General features: G+C 43.7%; 1 protein-coding gene across 3 annotated transcripts in view; it reads right to left on the bottom strand.

The window, feature by feature from the left end:
• Positions 1–23,158, bottom strand: part of prkg1b (protein kinase cGMP-dependent 1b) — an 82,390-nt gene that overhangs the window by 52,479 nt on the left and 6,753 nt on the right. For all 3 annotated transcript variants that reach the window (XR_003410579.2, XM_027009434.2, XM_027009432.2), the window contains exons 2-3: positions 22,043–22,209; positions 8,633–8,746 (exon numbers count right to left, since the gene is read on the bottom strand). Coding sequence is in view for 2 of the 3 variants with exons in the window: in XM_027009434.2 (XP_026865235.2) it covers positions 8,633–8,746; positions 22,043–22,209 (281 nt within the window). In the remaining variant the exon portion in view is untranslated. The remainder of the gene's footprint in view (positions 1–8,632; positions 8,747–22,042; positions 22,210–23,158) is intronic.

Genomic DNA, 23,158 nt, shown 5'->3' with positions numbered 1-23,158 from the left:
TAACACAGTTGAAAGCAAAGTAAAGAATGAACCTGAGGGAAGCTTGACTGCACACTACAGAGTACAGACCAGACATCCAAAGGCACAGATTGCTGTGATGTAATCAGACTGCAGCTCCAAGGTAACCTCCCCAAAGAACAAGGGGGACGCATAAGTTCAAAAACTGCTTTTACTCCAAGACACCCTGTAAATTCGCTCTCTCCCAGAGTGGCCCAATCCAAGGTGCTACTCCCCCGGCCAGCAGCACTTCTGTAGAAGCTCCTGACCTGCAACCTTCAGGTGACTCCATTCCCTTGTGATTTGAGTGTTTATGCTGTAAAATGGTGCCATTCTACTACCCTGATCTCTTCCCAGCACCAAGGTCCAGACAAAACCTTTGGCTCCAGGCCATCATATTCTGCTTCCCAATGAGTAGAGAGTCAAAGTCTACTAGCAATGGAGGTCACATCTGTGTTGTTACTCATGAATGAGTGAGAAATAGACTATGTGTTATAATCAGACTGAGCTATGTCTCCATCCCATCAAAGGGAAAACTCTTATCTCTCCCAGTCCAAACAACAGCATACAGGTTACCATGGCAACTAATTGACACATAAGGGGGTTTTCTGTACCTCCGGTTGGCTTCGTTCAATGGGCTCTCAAAAAGAGAGATGTTATTAAACCACTAGTAGACATGAGAAAGGCCTGTCGAGATGCAGCTCAATGCAGAAATCACAAAATCAGACCCTGGTGCTACAGTACTGTGGTTAGTTTAAAAGGATAAAGGTGATTCACTGAACAGCAGCGAGGGTAGGCTGAGCAGGCCTTGAGGGCACACGGCGTGGATGCACAAAGATCAAAGACATTCCAAAGGTCAGGTGCTGTGAAGCAGAACACCTCTAGCTGGCAGAGCTGCTGTAAATCATGCATGGAGCTTTAAACACACACGTGTCTGTGAGAGTCATATGTGCATGCGTGTGCAGATGTGCAAAACAGGCCCTCTGACCTGGAACGTGAGGATGGAGAATACGCAGTCAGGTCGTACACAAGCACAGCTCTTTTGACCTCTGGCTTGGTACTTGGAGAAACGTATCGATTCATTTTTATAGAATCAATTACTCTGGAAAACTCACTTCATCAATGCCTACAGAGAAGACCAAGCCACTGTTCATGGTCTCCAGGTTTTAATTAATAATTTTCATTAATGGCATGTGCTCTTAGTCCACATATTAAAAATTACAGGTTTCAATTTTTTGGTGGGTCATCTTGCACAATAGTTCTACACCACCAGTCAAAGTTTCTTAGAAACAAGTTCTCTGACAACGAGTTGTTTTTTAACACAAGTATCATAGCGATGTGCAAGAAAATTGAGAATATTTCTCAATTTTAATTATAAAAACATACCCAAGGTATTCTATCAAGTTTCAAAAGAAAATTCATGTCAAACAGGGCCTATAAGTGAGTGCAGAGAAATTTAAGGAAAAAAAGGTAAGTTAATATTTTTAAAATAAAACACTTTTCCTCACTCTTGCACAAAATTGTCCTTATAGAGCAAAGGTGTTCAGTATCATACAAACCAGACCAGAACATATAGACATTATGATTTTGACATATTAATGCAATTTGCAAACAGGAAGAAGTCTGTCAAATGTTATTAACAGTCAGGCCATGACGAGGCCCTTGGGCTGTCTTCAGAAAAACCATCCACTCAGCACCACCGGCTGAATCACAATTACCACATGAAAAGTGTCGAGTACAGAGTTAAGACCTCAAATGACACCCACCCAACCATATCTGCAATGGGCCTGAACAATGGTGCACTCACGAGAGAGCATGCCATTCTCAGAGCCTCATGCCTAGTGACAAACACTCCTGCATCTGTCAAGGTTGTTTACGGCTGTTTATGAATAGCATCATAGGAATGCCACACGCGTTCAGCACCAGCGTTCCTGCTCGTGCACGGCAGCTTCTTGTCTGCGTCCCGCTCCACTGTAAAACAGCTTCTACAAGAAGAGGAAAGACTCCCCTGCTCTCTCTCCTTTTGAATTATTCTACCCATAACAACAGTTGCAGGCGATGTTTCAAACAAGTGTTTGCACTTGTTGCAGGGGTGGTTAATAATTATCAAAACTGACCGGCACTAAACCATCACAACAGTCTGTGCTGGAAGACCTGTCTGCACAGACCTGAGACACTTCAAAACCACAGTCTGTACCAAATGTGAAGTTTCTGAAGTAGCAGGATATCCAGCGCATTATAGCAGGCTGCTCTCAGTTACACGTTATCTTCCTCCATAGATATCAGGTTTGCCAAATACATTAATACTGACTAGACCTGAATGTGTCATTTATTAGCCGCATTGATTTTAGAATGAAGAGAACTGGGTGGCTACAGAGACAGAAGTATGAATTATTCTGTTACATCGCAGGTAATTAATCCTCCCACAATACTGGATGACAAAATGCAAAGCTGGCCATATTTCTAGGAGATGTTTGCAACCAGAGACATAAACTGCACCCAGAAAATATCGCCTTCAAGACCAATCTTAAAGTAAGCATGCTAGCTTTCCCTACATGGAAAAGAAAATGGAGTTATGTCCACAATCACTGTTTGACCTGTTTGTTCCTGTTTTCTCTTGGTGTAAATCTGTTGATTTAACAATAATGAGCTGACATCACTAATGGCTCCATCTGTAATCCATGTGCTGAAGCATAACTTATGGACTTTGTGTCTGGTGTAGAGAGCGAGAATCCCATCTCCTGTCCAAGCATATAGATGGGGAATGCGGACCATTAGTGACGGTGACAGCAAGTAAACAGATCGTGATCAATGTTACCCAAAAGCTCTCGGTTTAATCTATTTGGTAAAATGTGATTGCACTTCTCCCTGCCATAAAAGACAGCACCGCTGCTTAACAAACACAAGAACAAGTTTACTCAAGAGTTCTCTCCATGACGCAGGCAGCCCACAAGGAATGTAGAAAGAATGTACTTTACCATATGCCCAATGCAGGTGGAAGGCGAGATGGAGACAGGAGCTTTTCCCAGCGCGAGGCATCTGTGTCTGAGAGTCTCTGAGAGGTACACCCTTCACTGAGCTCTTAAAAACGTTCCCAGTCCTAACCTCCCAAATCCTTACCCCACCTCAACCCCCCCAACCCCCCAGCATGCTCTGACTGCCACTCACTCTGTTTGAGTGCTCTGTTTTCCCTGTGTAGGCCCTCACAGCTGGGCTCCAGTTGGCTGTGTTTACGCTTGCCGCGGCCTGGGGAAGCAAAGCTGGTCTGCTGTTTGTTGCAGGCAGACGAGGTGACGTAAATGAGCCAGTGCGGCTTCCACCATACAGGACTGTCTGCCCAGCGAGCTGACCTAAAGGAGCGTCAGGCACCGTAACGCAGGCAACGCGTCCGATCTGCGGGAGAGCAGATCAGCAGTAGCTGGCAGCGCCTGACGACATGGGGCACGTAGAAGGTGAAATTACCACAGTGCTGTCAGCAGTTGCTACTCCACGCGTACCTAACAAGGGCACAACTAGACCTCTGAACCATCAAGGCGTGAACGCCGCCAGGTCTACCATCAGTCTCAGTTACACAGAGACAGCTGGCTGTTTGCACAGAGGGGAAGCAATGTTACAACACATACATACAAGCATGTGTGTTCTGCAGGAAAACAGTAATTATTCTGAGACACAGTTCAGAATGTGCTTTGTCTCTGGTAACTACTTTGGAGTCTCATTAGGTTGTTTCTATTTGAAGGAAAAAATAACGTGTGGTTAATGACGCTGTCCACGTCATAGCCATGTAAGGCCGTCTGCAGCGCCTCACCTGTGATGTGTGGGACTACTTTATCTCCTCTGACGACAGGGAGGAGGGGTGTCGAGGCAGCAGGGGTGTGGCTTAGCATCATCTGCAGGGTGGAGGTGCTTTCGGGGCAATTCAGTAAATTACTGAAATTTGGAGCACCTGCGCCTCATTCTGCATAGCCTGCTTAAACTGCGTTTACCACTCAAGAGGACACAGAGAGAGAGCCTTCAGACCGAGAGCTTAGCTGAAAAGCCAATTGGAGACATCCCAGCCCAAAAAGGCTTGTGTTTTGTTGTTGTTTTTGTTGTTGTTATTGTTTACTTCAGTAACAAGCTCATTTGCTGAATTCCTCCCTCAGAGCCTTCGTGAGGTAAGGGTGTGACAGGCGTGTTCCCTGTGAGCTGCAGACCTTCATGCCGATTCCATTCACATTTGTGTCAGGATGGGGGAGGTGGCTTTCATTTCCTGATGTGCAGGGCCAGGATCAGGACATGATGACTTAAATCAAGCCCAACAAAACCCCCACCCTGGAGGCGGTCCAACACAGCCAATGAAGTGCAGGGTGGCATGTGCCACACCACCTGTACCATGCATGTGCCACACCCCCTGTACCTGTGGCCAGTGATGCCTTAACACTCATTAGGAAACAGGTGGATCCTATCACATGCCGAACACAGAGATCTCCCCTGCCTTTTCCTTTGGCAGTGACAGGCTTGTTTTAGGAGATTCTGATGTTGCATTTCTGATGGAAAAGGACATCCCATGTTAGCCTCTGGACAGCCTGGAATCTCAGATCAAAAGCAATTTTAGGTGAGTCAGCTTTATTGGCCACATTTCAAACTAGACAATATCGACACTAAGACTTTGCAGTGAGGAAGATGGTTACCAAAGCTGTCGATGGGGAATATGATGAAAACACATTATCCAACAGGACAGTGGTCTGTTTTGTGAGGGAATCCCTGGTTCCTCGTGCAGATTCATAGTAAAAGAATATACAGGAAATTGCCAATTTGAGATAGAAACAGGATACCTAAAAAATCAAACAAGCCAGCTACAGATGAATTCAGAGAGAAAAACTCTTAAAAGCTTGTGTTGCACAAGAGCAGAGCAGGAAAAAGCTTAATGTCAGGGTCACTGGAGAGACCTGGAGAGACCGCATGCCTGGGACATCAGTGTTACGATGAGGATGGAGACCAGCAGATTCATGCTATGGTCCTTTTGATCCACTACAATGATGTAAAACAAAAACACGGCAGAGGTTTTAGGTAGACCATGAACTGGCTTTGGAATGAAGAGGCAAATCATTTCAACAGCGCTTGATATTACAGTTGTAATAATGCCACAGGGAACGGGTTGGTTTGAGGGTGAATACAAGGAGAGGCACTCAGCAAGCAGACTGTGATGGCTGCCCGACTGCTGCAGGGCGCGGAACAGGACACACACATTCCTTCGATTTACTGGGACGTTTAATGACACAAAACATTGATGACACTTGTGGTACTCACACATAACGACGAACAATGTTGACAGGAACAACGACATCGAATGCTAACAATGGCTACACATATACAATAACACAATAACAGTAACAATGACCAACGAAGAGGCACACACAGGCAGGGGTTTAACTAGAAAGACAAACACTTAACATCACGGACGGTGTGGCTACAAACTATGGTGAACCCCCCTGCACGTGGCAGGCGGTACCACATGACTCGTGGGGGGGGCGTTCCGTGACACCGACACACTCCAGAAGAGATGACGAGGCTACAGTGGAGAGCTTTCCCTTGTCCAGATAAACCCTCTGTTCTCTCTTAAATTACTTTGCATCTGAAAGGCAAAACTCAACATTCTTTCTGGATTGACAGCCATGGTTTAAAAAATAAAAAATAATAAAAATAAAAAATAAAAGGTGGCTTTTATTGAAATAATATTTACGGTGGAAAAAATTACTCCATGCAAGGGCACTGTGTGAACTTTGGGGTGTGTAGGGGGGGAATTCTTTCTCCCCTGAGAATTTCAAAATGCTCTGGTCTCTATGGCAACAAAGCACTTGCAGCACTTAATATGTGAATGGATGCCAGCAGCTGCCGATGCCTCTTTCTCGCTCTTGGTCTGTCTGTCTCTCTCTCTCTCTATCTCTCTCTCTCTCTCTCTCTCTCTCTCTCTCTCTCTCTCTCTGTATGTTTGTTTCTCTCTCTTACTGTGTCTTTCTGTCTCTCAGTCTCTCTCTCTCTTTCTCTCTAAACTTCACTTCCTAATACCTCTAATGAGTGGCAGGGTGGAAATCAGAGAGAAGCAGGCATGGCTCCTGGTCCTGCACCGTTCAGTGGCTTTGAATGGGCGTCCTTAAGCCCACAGAGGCAAGAGAACCTGGACTAACTGGGGAACTCAAGGGCAACGTGGAAGACATGATCCTGTAACCACTCTCTAGACAGCCAGGTTCTCTCCTTCCCTCCCTCTCTCTTAATTTGCTACTTCACTTGAATGGTGGTCTGTTAGTTAGCCTGGTGAGTGCGTTCAGGTAAACACCAGTTACGAGACGCGAGACCGATCCTTCAGTACTTAATCTCCACTGTCACTTCTGCAGGTTCCCCTTTGTTACAAGCACTCTTGAATAGCAAAGCTGCCAAACTGTTGTTCAAGTGAGAGGAGGTTTGTCAGCATCCTACGGTCATCAGAGAGACAACATGATGAGCACGCAAGAACGCTGACAGCCACACGAAACACAGAAACAAAACCACTCAGCACCAGATGATAACAAAAGCATTAACACTGTCATACGTAGAACATAGTATAGGTGTTATTAGCAATTATGTATGTTATCATAATGCCTCTCAGATTATAAGGGCCCTTCTCTACTGCACATATTTCATTTGCACACTTATCTGTCAAGAGCCACACGATTCATTTGCATGTGCTTTAAAAAGCCGTGTCCTCTTTACAAAACGGTGCGCTCAGAGACCTGGCAAATGTTCAAATCTTGCAAAACAAAATCCCATCAGCCACTTCTTCTCTTGTATCTTACCTAGTTTTATGTCTGTGTCATGCTGCTTGTCTCCATTTCTCTCTTTCTCTCTGCCTCCCTCTCTCTCTTTCCCCATCTCTCTCTCCACCTTAGACTTGTTCATGATTCACGATTTACTGAAAGCATGTGTAAATGTGAATATAAAGTGTGCACATTCCAGTGTTTCAAGTACTTTCAGAAAAAAACAAAACAAACAACCACAAAAAGACCACATTTCTCTAAAATGCAAAAACAACTCTGCGCAAGCAGGTCATAAAATTGTTTGATCACATTTCCATAAAGTAACAGCTGTGGCACAGAGGGAGCGAGAGAGACACACTTGCAGAGAGACAGAATGAATTTCCATTTGCCTTAGCAGCGGTGAGCCGAACCACAAAAACAATGAGATTTGCCTGCCAGTGGTGGAACGCTGGTCCTGTAACAGACGGGAGTGGGCACTGGCTCCGGGCCATTAGGAAGCGCCTGGGAAGATGGAGGATCCCCTCCTCTAGTTAAGGTGCATGTTCAGGCGATTTCTACCTTCAGACCATAGTTAAAAATAAGTGTTGCATCTGACAGACAACTGGCTGGAGATTAATACACAAAATGGAGAAGCTCTAATCTTTGTCTAAGGCGAAAAGAGTTGGGTTTATGTCTAGTGTAATGAGGGGAAGGTTTCCATTGTAAATTTTAATTATTGATTTCCACAATGCTGGTAAATTATATCTCTTGGCTAAAGTGCATACAAATCAGCTGATCACATATTACAGGCAAATTGAGGGCCGTGGGTTCCTCATTTCAAAGATTGAAACATGGAAAGCAATAGTAGGAAAAGCCCTTAGTCTTATTAGTCTTTCCACATATATGAGTACTATGTTTTCTTCATGTTTTGGGAAATACGCACTATTTATTGCTTTCTGAAATAAATTTGGCTCAGTAGTTGCTTCTGCTCATAGATTGTCCTGGGGAACATTTCAGTTTATATATTGTTATAATAGGCTTGTCTATCAATGTGAGTGTGTGTGTGGTGTGTGTGTGTGTGTGTGTGTGTGTGTGTGTGTGTGTGTGTGTGTGTGTGTGTGTGTGAGTGTGTGTGTGTGTGTTTCCATGGTTACTCTTGAGAGTAGCTGCACTACCTACATTAGCAAAAGAATAGCAAAAGAAAATGTGTGTTTCCATGGTTACCCATTCTTGACAGAATCAACTGTATTCATGAAGTAGTTGTAGGGGGTTTCCAATGTTTCTGTGTGTTTGTGTGTGTGTGTGTGTGTGTGTGTGTGTGTGCATATGTGCTTCTTTCTGAAGTTGAACCTTTTCTGAGCTGTAGCTCAAAGTACAGCCTGCAAGGAATGATACCATGCCCTTTAGGCTGGCACAGTTCAATGGTGCCACGCCTACAGGGCTACTCAGAAGGAATTCGTAAGGCTTGAGAAAAACTAATTACTCACTGTGGCATTGTGTGTCACTCACTCTGAACTGTGGTGGTATGTGTGTGCCAGTCTCTCACTCTGAACTGTGGCTGTGTGTGTGTATGTGTGTGTGTGTATGTGTGTGTGTGTGTGTGTGTGTGTGTGTGTGTGTGTGTGTGTGTGCCAGTCACTCATTCTGAAATGTGGCAGTGGCTGTGTGTGTGTGTGTGTGTGTGTGCCAGTCACTCACTCTGAACTGTGACGGTGTGTGTGTGTGTGTGTGTGCCAGTCACTCCCTCTTAACAGTGGCGGTGTGTGTGTGTGTGTGTGTGCCAGTCACTCACTCTGAACAGTGGTGGTGTGTGTGTGTGCATGTGTGTGTATGTGTGTGTATGTGTGTGTGTTTGTGTGTGCGTGTGTGTGCCAGTCACTCACTCTGAACAGTGGCGGTCCTGGTGCAGTTGTAGAGGATCGCCAGCTCGCCGAACACCTTGGCCGGTCCCATGGTGCACAGTTTCATGCCCTCCTTGGTCACCTCCACCTTACCATCTGAAAGCAAGCAGAGGACACAACGCTTCAGGTGGCTGCAGAACACCGGGCCGTGAAATCAAGCATGACAGACCAGACACTCTGCAGATCGGGACACGCAGGGTTAACACATCCAAATAAAAGTGCCCTTTCATTAGTCTAGCTGCCATCAGCACAGGCTGGGCGGTTGGGGGGGGGGGCTCAGATAAAGGAAAATATTTATTTACGGACTCCTGTCACAAACTGATGATAATAAAACTGGAAAAATACATTGATTCCTCAGACAGAGACTACGGACTGGCAACAAGATTCTCACTAATCACCAGCAAGGCTACTTCCTGTGGAGACAAAACCACGACACTGTTGTCCCCATTACCCCTGCTGACTCATCGAGGACACATATCAGGCTAAAAACTAAAAATCCTTCAGTTATATGATGTTGTCAATGGACTAGACTGCAGAATGCTGCAAGCCCACCCCAAAAGCCAGCTGCCCTTTTTGTTGGAACAGGCTCTTGGGCCCTCTTAGCGCTCAGCCAGCCGAAGATGAAACAGGAAACGCTGTCCTCGGCAACGCCACTTTAATCATCCACCCGCATGCTGTCCTCCCGTTAGCAATACTCCGCAGGTAAACACAACAAAGCAGCATGCTTCAATGTGAAAAAAGGAAAATGAAATATAGGTATATAAACTGTGGTGATAATAGCACTCAGAGTGGAGTGATCCATCAAACTGTCCCCCTTTCCCCATCTCCACCTGCCAACCACCTTCAGTGCCTAAGACACTTATTAGATTTCTGTCATCGGCTGATGGCTGGCAGCTTTATCTCTTGAAGAGCTGACAGGACAATATGAGGTGCAGGACAGAGCACAAAAGGACCAGATCTGGTTATCAGTCTTCTGCAGTCAAGTCCACTTCCTCTCGGACAAAAAGATGTGTAGAGTGACACGTGTCCATTTGATTTTGCACTTCAATTACACATCAGTTAACACATCAGCTCTTCTGGTGTACATTACTTGGGAATGTCACGATATGGCCTCTCCCCCTCGAAGTCTTCGTGTGTGTGTGTGTGTGTGTTTGTGTGTGTGTGTGCTTGCATGGCCACGCCCTCTTGTGTTTCTCACCTGATCCTTGTTCTGTGTCATTATCGTGCGCAAATAAGTCTCTTGTCTAGTCATGGATGTTAATGTTTAACCCCGATAGCCTGCAAGCTACGTCTTCTTTGTTGCATGTGCTAATAAACGTATGTCTCTATTTTACTCAACTTGTCCCCACATCCTGCTCTGCCTCCTCATCATCACAGGGAAAACCAGCTGTTGCTATGGTGTGAATCACTGCAGGTGAGCAGTGAGAGGTTTTTTTGAGGGCACGTTGCACTTTCTTATTCCTAAAATAATGTGCACTAACAGATCTTGAATGGGATCAGTTCAAGACTGGCCTGTTCATAATTTTAAGACTAGGCCCAAGTGTGCCACAGTAGTGAGTTGTAGCTAAAACTGCTGTCTATGACCCACAATCTAGTCGTGTTCGCATTTCAGTGGTACACTGTGGGACGGTGCTGTGTGGAAGCCCATAAACGTTTAGACCTGGTGTGAGGTAAGGGTTAGGGTTAGGCGAGGTTCCCCCCCCCCCCACACACATGGGGATTTAGAGCATAAGGTGAGGAGGAGCAAAGAGGAGGTAGCTGAAACTGCCTGTCCTGTTCATTGTCTGAGCTCTATTTCAGCTCCCCAGAGCATGGTGGACCATATGACTATGCTTGGATGCACAAAATTATACCAGCAAGCACCTACCTGATTCCTGTAAAGGTTTCGCCACTTTAGGGAGAATGGAGAAGATCTGAAACTGCCCTTATGGAGAAGATCTGAAACTGCCCTTATGGAGAAGATCTGAACTTGCACTTATGGAGAAGACATGAGCCTGGACTTATGGAGAAGACATGAACCTGCACTTATGGGAACAGTCATGGAAGCACTGTGACAGGAAACAGGCTGTGCTCCTTGGCCAGGACATGTGGCCTTTCAGCATGAATAGAAGAATCACTGAGGAAAGCACAAGCACAGCCAAAGTCGTCCTCCTTCTCAAAGCATCTTTTCACCACAAATATGAAATTTGGACGTTAATGTCACACATAAGACAGGCTGCTGGCTGAGGGCTTTGTCACTGCACTGGCTCAAAATCTGTCTGGATTAGATGATGAAATGAAAGGCAGTCATGCAAGTCCGTTTGGTATGAGCCTCTAACGCGCCTGATCTCAAACTGCTCTGAACTCAAATTCCTTTGACGAGTGTAGAACACTGTATTTTCTGTTAAACATTATTTTGTGTCTATTAAAACTAATAAGGAAAAATATTTCACTTTGAGGTCATTTTATGTGAAAGGGCTTCTGATTTTTAGATGAATACCTTGTGCATTCACCTCTTGACCTGTAGAATGTAATATCTGAATATCTGAATTTTGCATACTGCTTCATGGCAGTGATGACAGGAGGTACCCTAATTCAACTACTAGAATGGGCAGAGGGAATTCCCTTTTCCTTTTTCATCAATAATGAAACAAACATATTTATATAGAGAGAGAGAGAGAGAGAGATTACCATGAAAACCACAGTCACCTTCACCATCCATCTTTTCTAGCTCTTCTTTCAGCCCTTGGTATTTCTCTAGTTTTTTGTTTGTGTTCCTTATTTTTGATGTTACAATCACTCTGGGAAAATTATGAACACAAATCTCAGAAAAAAAAAAAAGGAAAAAAACCACTGCGCACCATATGTTACATACAGCGGCTAACCTGGGTCAAGAAGGGGTCATGCTTCTTGTTCCATCTAGTAAATCACTGAATTAGAGGTCATGACCTGTGGAACTTCCCCCTCCCCACATGTATGAGCTGGAGATACAGGTATGTTCCACCAGGTTACGAGCCCCAGTGCTGACCTAAGGAGCCAGAGAGAGCCAGCACCCTCCGACAGGCCGTGCATGCTTCCCTGAGCACCTGCTAGTCATAACACTGATCCCAGACGTGCAGGAAACCTGACAATGTCTGGTCACAGGTGTCATCCTTGGCCTGGCAGGCACGTTCACCTTGCACCAGCTGAGCTGCTGGAACAAATCCCTTCCTATGTGGGGGATGTCAGTCACGAGACCTGCTACCCTGGTACTGTTTCCCTTCTGGTGCCACATATTCAGGTTGAACTGAGGACTCACACCACATCTACAATCACAGATTTTCCTCTCACAGATTTAGGACAATACCATCCCCATGTTGAAAATCTCACAAGTCTTTTTAGTGCTATTTGCTGAAGAAATGAATTCAGTTTGGAAAGAGCACTAGCACTGTTGCTAGAAACTGGACATATCCTGTCCTAACAGAAAGGCTCCTGAGTATAGCACACACACCATCGACATCCCAATATACCATCAGCTGTAGTGGAACAGTAACTGACTGAATATATATAACTGACTGAAATAGTTGCATTGTACATATGCAACTATTTCTCAACAGTCATTTTCTGACTTTTCTTAGTGGCAGAGCACTGTCAACGGGTCATTGAAGTGTTGGTCCGTCATCCAGATAATATCCAGTCTGCAGTGCTCCTGTGTTCACAAACTGACCAGTCTACCAGTCTAGTAATGCAGCGGGCGGCTGATAAATTGTCCATGGAAACAGAGGAGTTACAGTCACATTCTATAAAATGCAACTATAAGACAGCTGTACGTAATATGCACAGTGAGTTGATGATAGGATGTTTCTTATAATATAGGTGTTAAACACATTTCCATGTATGAATTTGTGGGCTAACTGAAAATTTTAAATTAGTGACAGCTTTTGACAAATTAAAAATGAGAAGGTTTAAGTTCTGGAGTTTCCAGCTGGGGGGTGTACACAGCAGGAGGCATCCATCAGAACATGACCAGCTTTGCTTCTTATGATCTTGGCTGCACAGTGAAGACGTTATCATGTTCAGATGGATGTCTGTCCTTTTCAGACTGCCTTCCTGCTCTCCTTCCGCTTCACTGTCTTGCAATTATTAAAGCTTGCTATGTAATTTGTCTGCCGTGGCTTTTCAAGCTAACGAGAGGACGCCGCACTTCCTCGTAGACTGCGGGAGCTGAAGGGTGACCAGCCTGGCAAAGCCCTGCGGGGTCCATTTGCACATTATCTGATCTACTAAGAAAGCAGCTGACGCTGACCCACTGTGACTTTGTCTTGCAGCGGTAATTCATTACCCAGACTCTGTGACACAGCCTCTTCTATGACTTTTACTTTTTCGAGAGAAGTGTGTTATCAATATGATGGCCACCCAGTTTATACCCCTCACATCACAACATTGGGGCCCTTTTTTCTCATTAAGGTCATCTTACATGAGAGAGAGGGTGTTCGGTGTAATACTCGCTCTACCAGTTAAAGGTGATCTTTGTTTTATGATGCTTTGGGGAAACCCAGCCCTGAACCGAACTCCATAGAACTCCACAGTACACCACAGAACTCCACAGACCTCCACAGATGAAACTGTTGCCATGTAGTCAGATAAAAATAAAAGAAACAATAAATTCATACTGTACTGTACCCTTTACTTTGCTCTGGATATTTTCCCCATTTTAACACCCATGTAAGATATAAATTACAAACTGCATCTCATTCAAGAAATGACAGATAACAAAATAAGGAGCATTCATTCTTTACACAAATTCAAAACCTATTAATCTTTCTTGTTCCTTTAAATGAGATGATATTCTTTTCCTGTCTGCAGGGGGTTCCCCAGAGCATGTCATACTGACAAAGAATTTATTACTTTGTTTGCACAAAATAATGTGCAGTGCATCTTACAAGAGGCCAAAACAATCGTCAGTGCATATGAAAAGACAAAAAGCAAATTGGATGTGGCAGAAAACATTCATTTAAAGATAAAACATCACTTTGATGGGTCCCTCTAATCAGTAATCAAAACCTTTATTCGTAACCCATTGATGGCACATAGGAAATGAATATCATGATGAAGCTCTTTTATCGGTTTATCTGAGAGCTTAACTTAGCAACAGCATCAAGAGATTAATGTCATTGTTGAATTGCTGCTACAAATTATGAGCATAACTGGTGGTATTAAGCAGGCATTGTTTTCATAATAATCAGTCTTACTAAAATGTCTCCCTCCATAGTGGTGGCATATTGCACTGGACACAAATCTATGATAAAGTAGGCAATTGAACCTAATGTACATTGTTGCAATGGCATTCCAAGGTCATACATTTGCATGATCTTATTGATATATAGTGTGCTGAATACCTGGGTGTTTTTTAACTACAGGCTGTTCGCTAACGTTATCATCGTTTGGCTTCCAGATTTGAAACATATCACTGAAACAAGCAGATATCACAACAGCAGAGTTTATTCATGTCTCCTTCTAGTGAAGGGCAACACTTGCATACAGGTGACATACAAGCAACAGACACCACCCATTTTTGTATTATAGTACATTACCCACTATAAATAATATTACATTATATAAACACATTATATATATATATATATATACCCACCATATATATACCCACTATATAGAATCTCTTGCCATTTTTTATGTTGCCCTCTACCCTGTTCATTACCGGTCAATTTCTGATCACAAAACCACTGGATATTATTTGTACAATGTATAACCACTGGCCACTTCACAATGATACTAAGCGTTGGCTCAATTTAAAAGGATAGTCCCTGATTGTCTTCGGTTGTAGCCCGGCTGTGTAGTGTAGCGACTGTGGATTGGCATAGTTGTACACGTATACAGAGATGTTGTTGACATGGGTTTGACAATTTGGGAGGAACATGTGGACATGGTAAGTGACGCTGGCAAGAAAGTAGCATGGTACTAGGAGCTGAACTGGTATGATACTGGGTTCTGAACTGGTATGTTATTGACTACTGAACTCTTACAAGTGTACCAGGCACAAAACTGCTGCAGGAGGTTTCATATGTGCCAGAGTGACCTCTGGGTTGAGACTGATACCCCAAAATATGCAGACAAAAGCTGCATTTATACAGAACCTATCTCTGCACCTAAGGACACACTATACAGTGCTTTTACTTTCAGTCAGTTCACCAGTTAGAGGCAGCTGCCAGCTGCGCACAGCATTCTCTCAACCAGAAACCACAGACCCCTGGGGGACTGAATCAGGCACAGGAAGGAGAGAGGATAACAACCAGAACAGAGCTCCATCCATCACTGGGCATGCAGGCATACAATCATTCATACACATACACACACACACACACACACACACACACACACACACACACACACACACACAAACACAGACACACACTCACACACACCAGGGTATTTTAGGGTATTTTTTTATGGTAGACATTTCACCTAACCTCCATGTTTTTGGACTGTGGAAAGAAACTAGAGACCCCAGAGGAGACCCATAGAGACCCAGGGAGAAAATGCAAATTCCACCCCAAGACCACAGTACTGAGAGGCAAACATATTCCAACTACCAAGCCATCATGCTGCCTGCCCAGGCTATAGTTTCTGTACATCTGCATGTGTTTTAATGAATAAATGACAATAATAAAGTAGGCAGTGGTTGTATATGATCCTGATAACTGCCACCTGTAAAGCTGTACTGTGTTGTCTGTAATTCCTCAATTATACTTCCTCACAGGTGTAGTAATGATTCAGTCAGATGCCACATACTGCCACTGTAGCAGCCCCAGTTCTAGACTGCTTTGGAGGGGGGCAGTAAAACATAATGGGTGGGCATGTCTGTAATGGGTGGGCAGGTCTGTAATGGGTGGCATGTCTTTAATGGGAGGGCATGTCTGTAATGGGTGGGCAGGTCTGTAATGGGTGGCAGGTCTATAATGGGTGGGCAGGTCTGTAATGGGTGGCATGTCTGTAATGGGTGGGCATGTCTGTAGACATATTTTGAAAGCTAGAACTATATTCAAGGCTTGATTAGCGAGGATGCGAGGAGATGCAAAGGAGATGCGATGAGATGCAAATCCCCCAGTAAAACAAACAAAATAACTTGACACCCCCCCGTAAAAATCATCATATCCCTTAGTGATGTCATTTCAGTTGTCTTATCATTATTTTCAGTCTAACCATGTGTGCGATTTACACATCAAGTTGCCTGGAGCATATTTAGGACTTCTTCATACAAGACCAGGTTTTGTCTGTTTTCATTGGGTTTGGTGCATCACGCATCTGCATCACACATCTGTGGACTTTCTCCAAAAAGAAAACATTAATCAGTGAGAGATTTTTGGAGTTAATAAAACTAAAAACTTGGGGGATTTCTTTAATATTCAATTAAATACGTTTTTTAAGGCAAATATAAAACCATCAGCTGCATCGTCATCAGCTGCAACTGCTAAATTAATTTAGTGGGATATTACTGCTAGCAGTGTGGTTAACGCTACATTACAGCTGTGTACTTAAACCATGTACAGGCTCAGAACAGGCTTGCAGCTGACCCTGATGGTAAAGGAGAAGAGCAGAGCATGTCTTCAAATGAAAACACCTGAGACTTGCTGTGTGGCCAAACGTGCTTTTGGTAAGATTTCAAAACTGGCAGCGGCGTTGAATCTTTCAAGCCGTAAACGCCTTCGGCTTACGTGGGGGAACGATCACGGCTAACAGGAAGTGGGGTCTGACATGATGCTGAGGAGCTAGCAGATTTGGCTTTGCTAAGTTCAGCTGTTTGGGGTTTTTAGCAGAAAATGATTCACCATAAGTTTTCTTATCAATATAGGTTTATTAAATGTAAAAATGCACAAAATAAAAAAATATGCAAAATGATATATCAATCATAGTAACAGGCCAAGTTAATGGGAGATTAGCTGCCACCGCCTAACGGCTAACTGCTAATAAAACAAGCTTCTAAGGTAATCAACAAAAATATTAAAAGTAAATTTAGTTAGAAATGTAAAAGTTTTAAGCAATAAATAACTGAAATTAAGCTAACATTGCCATGTGGACGTGGTTTGAAACTCATAAAGCTGTTTAATATCTGCGGGGGGGGGGGGGGGGGGGGCAATGCTCACCCCCCCCCCCCCCCCCACACACACACACACACACATAAACATTCAAGGCTTAAGTGAGAATGCCACAGTCAACCCAAGTAATTGAGACACGGTGATGGAGAGACCCGCTGGTATTGGCCCAGGTCCAGTAATAGAAGTCAAACTGGCGTTATCAAACTCCTACACTTAACTCACACTGCATGCCAAACACTGGCCATGAACACATTTGAAAAGATTTCAAATGAATATCACAGGGATCAGAGTGGACTTAGAAGAACAGTGAACATTCATGGTAATGTGAGTAAAGAGTGCAACACAGTGAAGGAGTCAAAGATTCTAGACCAATCAGAGTCCATTTGTTTGGTCTTATTCGTTAAGAGTTCACTTTTGTCTTCTAAGCAGTTCTTATTGAGGTCGCTGTACTTTGAGTAACAGCTGCTGACACTGCTAACTAATCAGTTTCATATCTAATATAACAACACAGTAGTTCAGTGTTTCATCTCCTTTCAAAAGTAGACCTGATTTAGGAATTAAGATTAAGCCATGTTGAACATTAAGCCAAAACAACAGTGTTGAATTAGCCCCTGTAGTGTTTATATGAGTCCTGAAGGGCACACATGAAAACTGGAAGGGTTAATTGTGGCTTTTTTTGTGCAAGTGCACATCCAGAAACAAAAGCCTAATCCGGGGTGTTTCACACATTTCTCGTGTGGATGTAATATATAGCTTGGCTTCTCATTAGCCTTTCCATAATTAAAGCTCCGTGTCAGGTTTGTCTGACTGAGCTCATTATGGTTTTATCCGAAAGCAAGCCACTGTGTCCAGACACTGGTGTTTAAGAGTCCAAAGTCACATGTATTTTTTTAGAAACCGCATTCACTCCTCTCTTGAAATACTCGCACAGTGGGCGCTCTAGGCCAACGCGCTGATTAGTAGTGCAGAGAAATGTTCCACCTTTGACGTGTGCTTCCACAAGGTTGCCAAGCTTCAATGGTCAATGTCCAAGTGAACAAAAGGGTTCAGAGCGACTGTAGACCCGCCTGCAGCCCGACCAACTCTCAGTAACAGCTCTTCAAGGTAATCCTTTTGTTAGACAATGTCTCTGTATAACTTCAAAAAGGCAAATATTGATATGACGGACACTGGAGCAGATACTGGCGCTTACTTGCCGAGGGGGTGGAAATAGTCGCGCTGAGTGTGAGCTTTATTTTATCCCACATGCTGACTGATCCAGCTTTCACATGGTCAGAAAAACAGTTCTCTATTCCAGAGTGTCAGACTGACACTGGTCCAGCACAAAGTGGAAGCTTATGAGATATAGTGGGGGTTTTTTTGGGTTTTTTTTGCCAGGCTAAAGTTTTTTGTTTGTTTGTTTGTTTTTTGGTCTATTTATGCTTCTACTCTTATGATGCCACAGTGAAACCTTCATTTAAAAAATACAGCAAAGCAAAATTCATAATCTATAACTACGGCAACCGCTTATAGGATATTAGCAGAACAAAGAGGTTTTTGTGTGTAATGATGGTTTCATGTAATTTGCATCATGATAATTGCAGCCTGTTAGCTTTACTTCTTGTTAGCAATGTTAGCATTGTAGCTTGAATAAACAGGGATGTGGCTGATCACCTACACCTGATGACAGATAAACATTATACCTCAAACATCAAAATACAAACTGCCACAGAGGCACAAAAAGCAACATCTGCTGGGCATGAAAACTAACCCGGGCTGTCAGGGGTGCCATACCTGACACAGCAAAGTACAGACCTAACAATCTGAGTCTTTAAGACAGTCATGACTGGGAGGGTAAATCTACAGGGTTAAAGAATGGCAGGGTGGGGTGGGGTGGGGGTTGGGGGGGTGAACATCTGCATGGCGAGGAGCCGTGTGGAAAAGGGTTCATACAAGGACACTAGCCTGCGTTGTTGTGGAAAGGCAGGCAAAAGGATTCCGCCATGCCTCTAAGAAGCTCACGCACAATGTTCTGCTGATCAGACACAGCTGCAGACATCAGACATCAGATAAACATTATTCCTCAAATGTCAGAATAAAGTCAGACAAACAGTCAAATGACTAGAGAGTTCATCATTTCTGTCAACACTCTCTAAAATGTGAGAAGGAATTATTACATCTACATCTATATATTTAGAGGTAAGAAAACGTTCAAGGTAGTGCACAAGGTTTCCCAAGAAACAGAACATTTAAAATAAAGATTCTCTATCAGCTTCATCTGTGCAGGTATGTTGAAATCATTATGTTCAAATCATAAGATTCATTCCAAGGGGTGCTAAAGTTGCGAGAGTGTAGCTCAGTTCTGGAATGAATCTTACTATTTAAACATCTTCTTTTTCTAACATAAACTGGTTTCACCTCCTAGACCTTCAGAAGCTCTTCGCTTGCACAGCTGATAAGGGACCTCTGTCCAATAGATCCTGTTTCTCTGGAAATATGCATATATATTACGTTAAGATAAGGAACTTGTTCTGTTCCAGCACATAAAAAATGTAATGAAAACAAAATCTGAACAGACCCAATGTCTTTTTCTGAGGGGGGGCCCTATATGTTAATGTGAATGTAAATAAGTTACCAAGGATGAGCATTCAGCAGGTTGCTATGCAACCATCAGCATGCAGAGACAGTTTGTGGCAATTTGGCAGACGAACTGTTTAAACTGTTACTTGCAGTCCAGATCTCAGATCCAATGCATCTGTGCTTTTCCAAAAAGAAAACCAAACGACTCTCACATTGGCCTATTTAAAACCCTCACGCGGGTTAAGCATAGCCCAGTTTCATCATTAGAACAGCAGATGGGGCCACGGGGGGAGGATCTTTTCCTGTTTAGATCACAAAAGCTACAAATATGCAATAAAAGGAAGTCTTCTGTGATTGACTTCTAACAGTATTTTACCACCATTTTACCACATTATCTAATTCTCTCTCCAATCAACAGTGTCAGTGGAAGTACTTAAATAGACAGCCACAAAACTATTTCAAGCTTATGAATCTCACACAAGTTCATGTTATTCCATGGGTGACACAACAATTGTCAGCCCTATCAAAAGGCAATTAATTTTTTCCCATAAAATATCAATCAATTCTGAGCTAACACAATTCACTAATTTGATCTGAATCAGTATTAAACATGGAGCTGCTAGCTTTGTTTTGTCAACACCTTTCCTCAGGACACAGAAAGACTGAATTCCTGTTATTATAGCTCTGTTTTAATAGATACAAACTCCCAAATCCCAAACTGCAGCACTAATGATTTGTTTCAGCCTGATGCCCATCGTACTCCCCAGTCAGTCAGAATGCAATTAAAATGCACACAGAGCTGCCACCACTTCAGTGCGGCTGAAATGCCCTAATTGCATATCCAATAACTCGGGTGGAAAAGGCAAAAAGAGGAACAGGCGCTCTTATGAAACAGTGCACCCACTTTCCCACACATACCTCTCTCCTTCCCCCAAACACAGCCCTGGAAGGGTGACTCAAACCCAAGCCCCTGCTAACACCACGCGTAAGGGCAGGCAGCTCTTATAGCCCACTGTTTCCCTGTCAAAGCCAGGGCATGACACAGAAGAGGGGCCTGAATAAAGCACTGCATGACAATGGCCCTTGGCTTTCTATTACTGTCACAGAGGCACAAAAAGCCATTTCTGCTGGGTGGGAAAACTAGCACAGTCTGTTGGTGGGGGGGGGGCATGTCTGACACAGCAAAGTACAGACCCATCACTTTGAGTCCATAAGACGACTGTGCCTGGGAGAGTAGATCTACAGGGTTAAACAATGGCGGGGGTGGGGTGGGGATTGGGGGGTGGTGGTGAGCATCTGCATGATGAGGAGCCGTGTGGGAAAGGGTTCATACAAGGACACTAGCCTGGGTTGTTATGGAAAGGCAGGCAAAAGTATTCCGCCATGTCTCTAAAAAGCTCGCATTGTGCCACAAAGAGGCGCCGTGCTAGAATACCGCCTCCACCGTCAACGACTCCGCACCTCAGCTGGCATTTCGCCACGCGTCTCCTCAAACCATCGTCTGAAGCTTCAGAGCTGAGTATATCTCTGAATGCCAGAGCAGTTGGGGATGAGGGGGTATGAGGTGAATTCTATCAGATGGCTGAAATGCCTCAGCAACAACCAATTTCTCTCTTGTTCTAGCTGGAGTGATCCCTCCCGGTGTCCCTACCGAGGACAGAGGAGACTTCCAAGAAGCAGCATTGTCTGTGCTGCTACCTCAGCTGCAATTGTTTGTCTTGCTTGTGCTCAATCAGTGACAGAAAAACCAGACAGGCACTTTGAAATCAGCATAAGGATCTTCTCCTGGTCCACTCTGAGCTCAGACCACATCTGAATATTAATACACCAAATAATATCCTGTTGGTTATTTCATGAACTTAAAGACCATTTGATTCTAGGCACGTCTATGCAGTGCAAGTACAAACTGAAACAATGTGAAATGTTACATTTTGGCACGTGCTGGATGGAAGTGTGAGTGCAGTGTCACATAGACACCTGCTGCACAGCAGACGCTTTTGGTGAATCTGAAGCTTTTTGCAGTCAAACGTTTGTGCACATCTGAAAGTCTTTTCCAAAGCTGCGGGGGAGTGTGCGTTATCAGCCCAGCTTATGCAGAACAACCTGGAAAAGCTTTTCAGAAAAGGACAGTTTTTTTCTCAGCCCACTTAAACTCAGATTGAAAAGCACGAAGAGGGAAATGTGACTGATATTTCTGCTGCAAACAGCAGAGAATAGCAGCAACAGAAAATAGTTTGCTGTGTAATTCTGTCCAGGGTCACCATTCAACAGGCCTGTCATCTGGAAATGACACGCTGGGATAAAAGCGTTGTAAGACAGGACAGAAAGATTTTACAAATAAAATAATCACTTTATAAATGGCAATGAAGTCTCTTACTTAGCAATCAGTAGTATTAATCATTAATTCTAACAATTCTTGATTAAACATGGTAGAAAGTCCAGGATTTCAATATCAAAATTAGTTTGAAAACGCCAATTATCTTCTAATTCTCCATGATGATAATGCGCGATCAATACTGAACGCTGAAAACGTGAAAGGTAATATTACTCAGATATTCACTCAGTACTGGGTGATGTTTGGTACTGTCCTTAATTAACTTATAACATCAGTGGTGCATTTTCTGACAGCCTGACAGGGTTTCATTCTTGCACCATCCCTTAGTATTAGAAATCTGATAAATGGAGTATCAGAAAGGTCTATGAAGGAGGTAGTAATGTTTTGTTTTCTTTTTAAAATAATTGCCTGGATGTAATCTTTTACCTTCCATGACGTAGACGAGGGATCCCACGTCCCCCTCTTTAATAATGCAGCTTTCCTTGTCATATTCCACAGGGTACATGCAGTCCACGATCTCTTGGATCTGAGACAGCTCCAGGTTCTTCATGAAGTCATTGTCCAGGATGGCCTCCTTGATTAACTCCTTGGACCTGTAAAAGAAACATATCAAATTAAGTGTTGGAAAACATATCAAATATATCATTACATAATTACATATGACTGTTGCTGTTGTGGATATTGATAAAAACAAGAATAATACATAGGAAATAAAGGATAAAATAAATAATGGAAATAAGAGACCTAATAGAAAGAGTCCACTTTTATCAAGGAGAAAACAAATGCAAACCTTATGGTGCTTTAGCAATGTCAGAGCAGCACATATGGTCCCTCTGATGGTCCCTCTCAAGGCTTCTTCTCAGACTACCATCCACACAGCTCATGGCACAGATTCTCACAACGGAGGCTCTCTTTCTAAAGACACTGAAAGCATACTCGTGCAGTCTCAAGGCTGGGGAGGTGAGCCTACGAATGCGGTGGTTCGAGGGAGAGCCATCGCCCTAGACCGTGCATGCTCTCAGAGATGCCGGTCCAGTGCGCAGTGTGTCACACTGACTCTGACCGCGCAGGCTATTCTGCCGGGCATCGTTAGGCCTCGCCATTACCGCAGCCAAATGCCATTCAGAAAGTGCTCTTTTGGAAGCTGCAATTCCCATCCATGCGCTGGTTGACTTCAATTATCTTATTACGCTGATAACGCAGGCGAGAGACACTCTGTCTCCTTGAGAGAAATCAAACCACACTTCTTACATGATAAGGGATTATGCCATGGCCCCCAGTATAATGTGTGCTCAAGTGAACTTGTTACCTCATGGCGCATGAGCTGTGCATGGGTAACTCTCACATACCTCACTTTAGGACTCCCACCACTTCCACCCTCCTACTGGGCACCAGTGCCTGCTGACCAGCACATATGAGCCTGGAGACAATGACAAAGCTAAGTGTTCTTTTCTCTCTCTTTTCTTTTTCTTTTCTGAAATACTGTCTGACCTCAAGCTGAATTTTACACCATCAAGGCAAAATTAGAACAGTCATTATGTT

This window comes from Electrophorus electricus, chromosome 14 (genome assembly GCF_013358815.1).
Source record: "Electrophorus electricus isolate fEleEle1 chromosome 14, fEleEle1.pri, whole genome shotgun sequence".
Lineage (NCBI taxonomy): Eukaryota > Metazoa > Chordata > Actinopteri > Gymnotiformes > Gymnotidae > Electrophorus > Electrophorus electricus.
The sequence above is the reverse complement of the archived record's forward strand: the minus strand, read 5'-3'. Positions and strand labels throughout refer to the sequence as shown.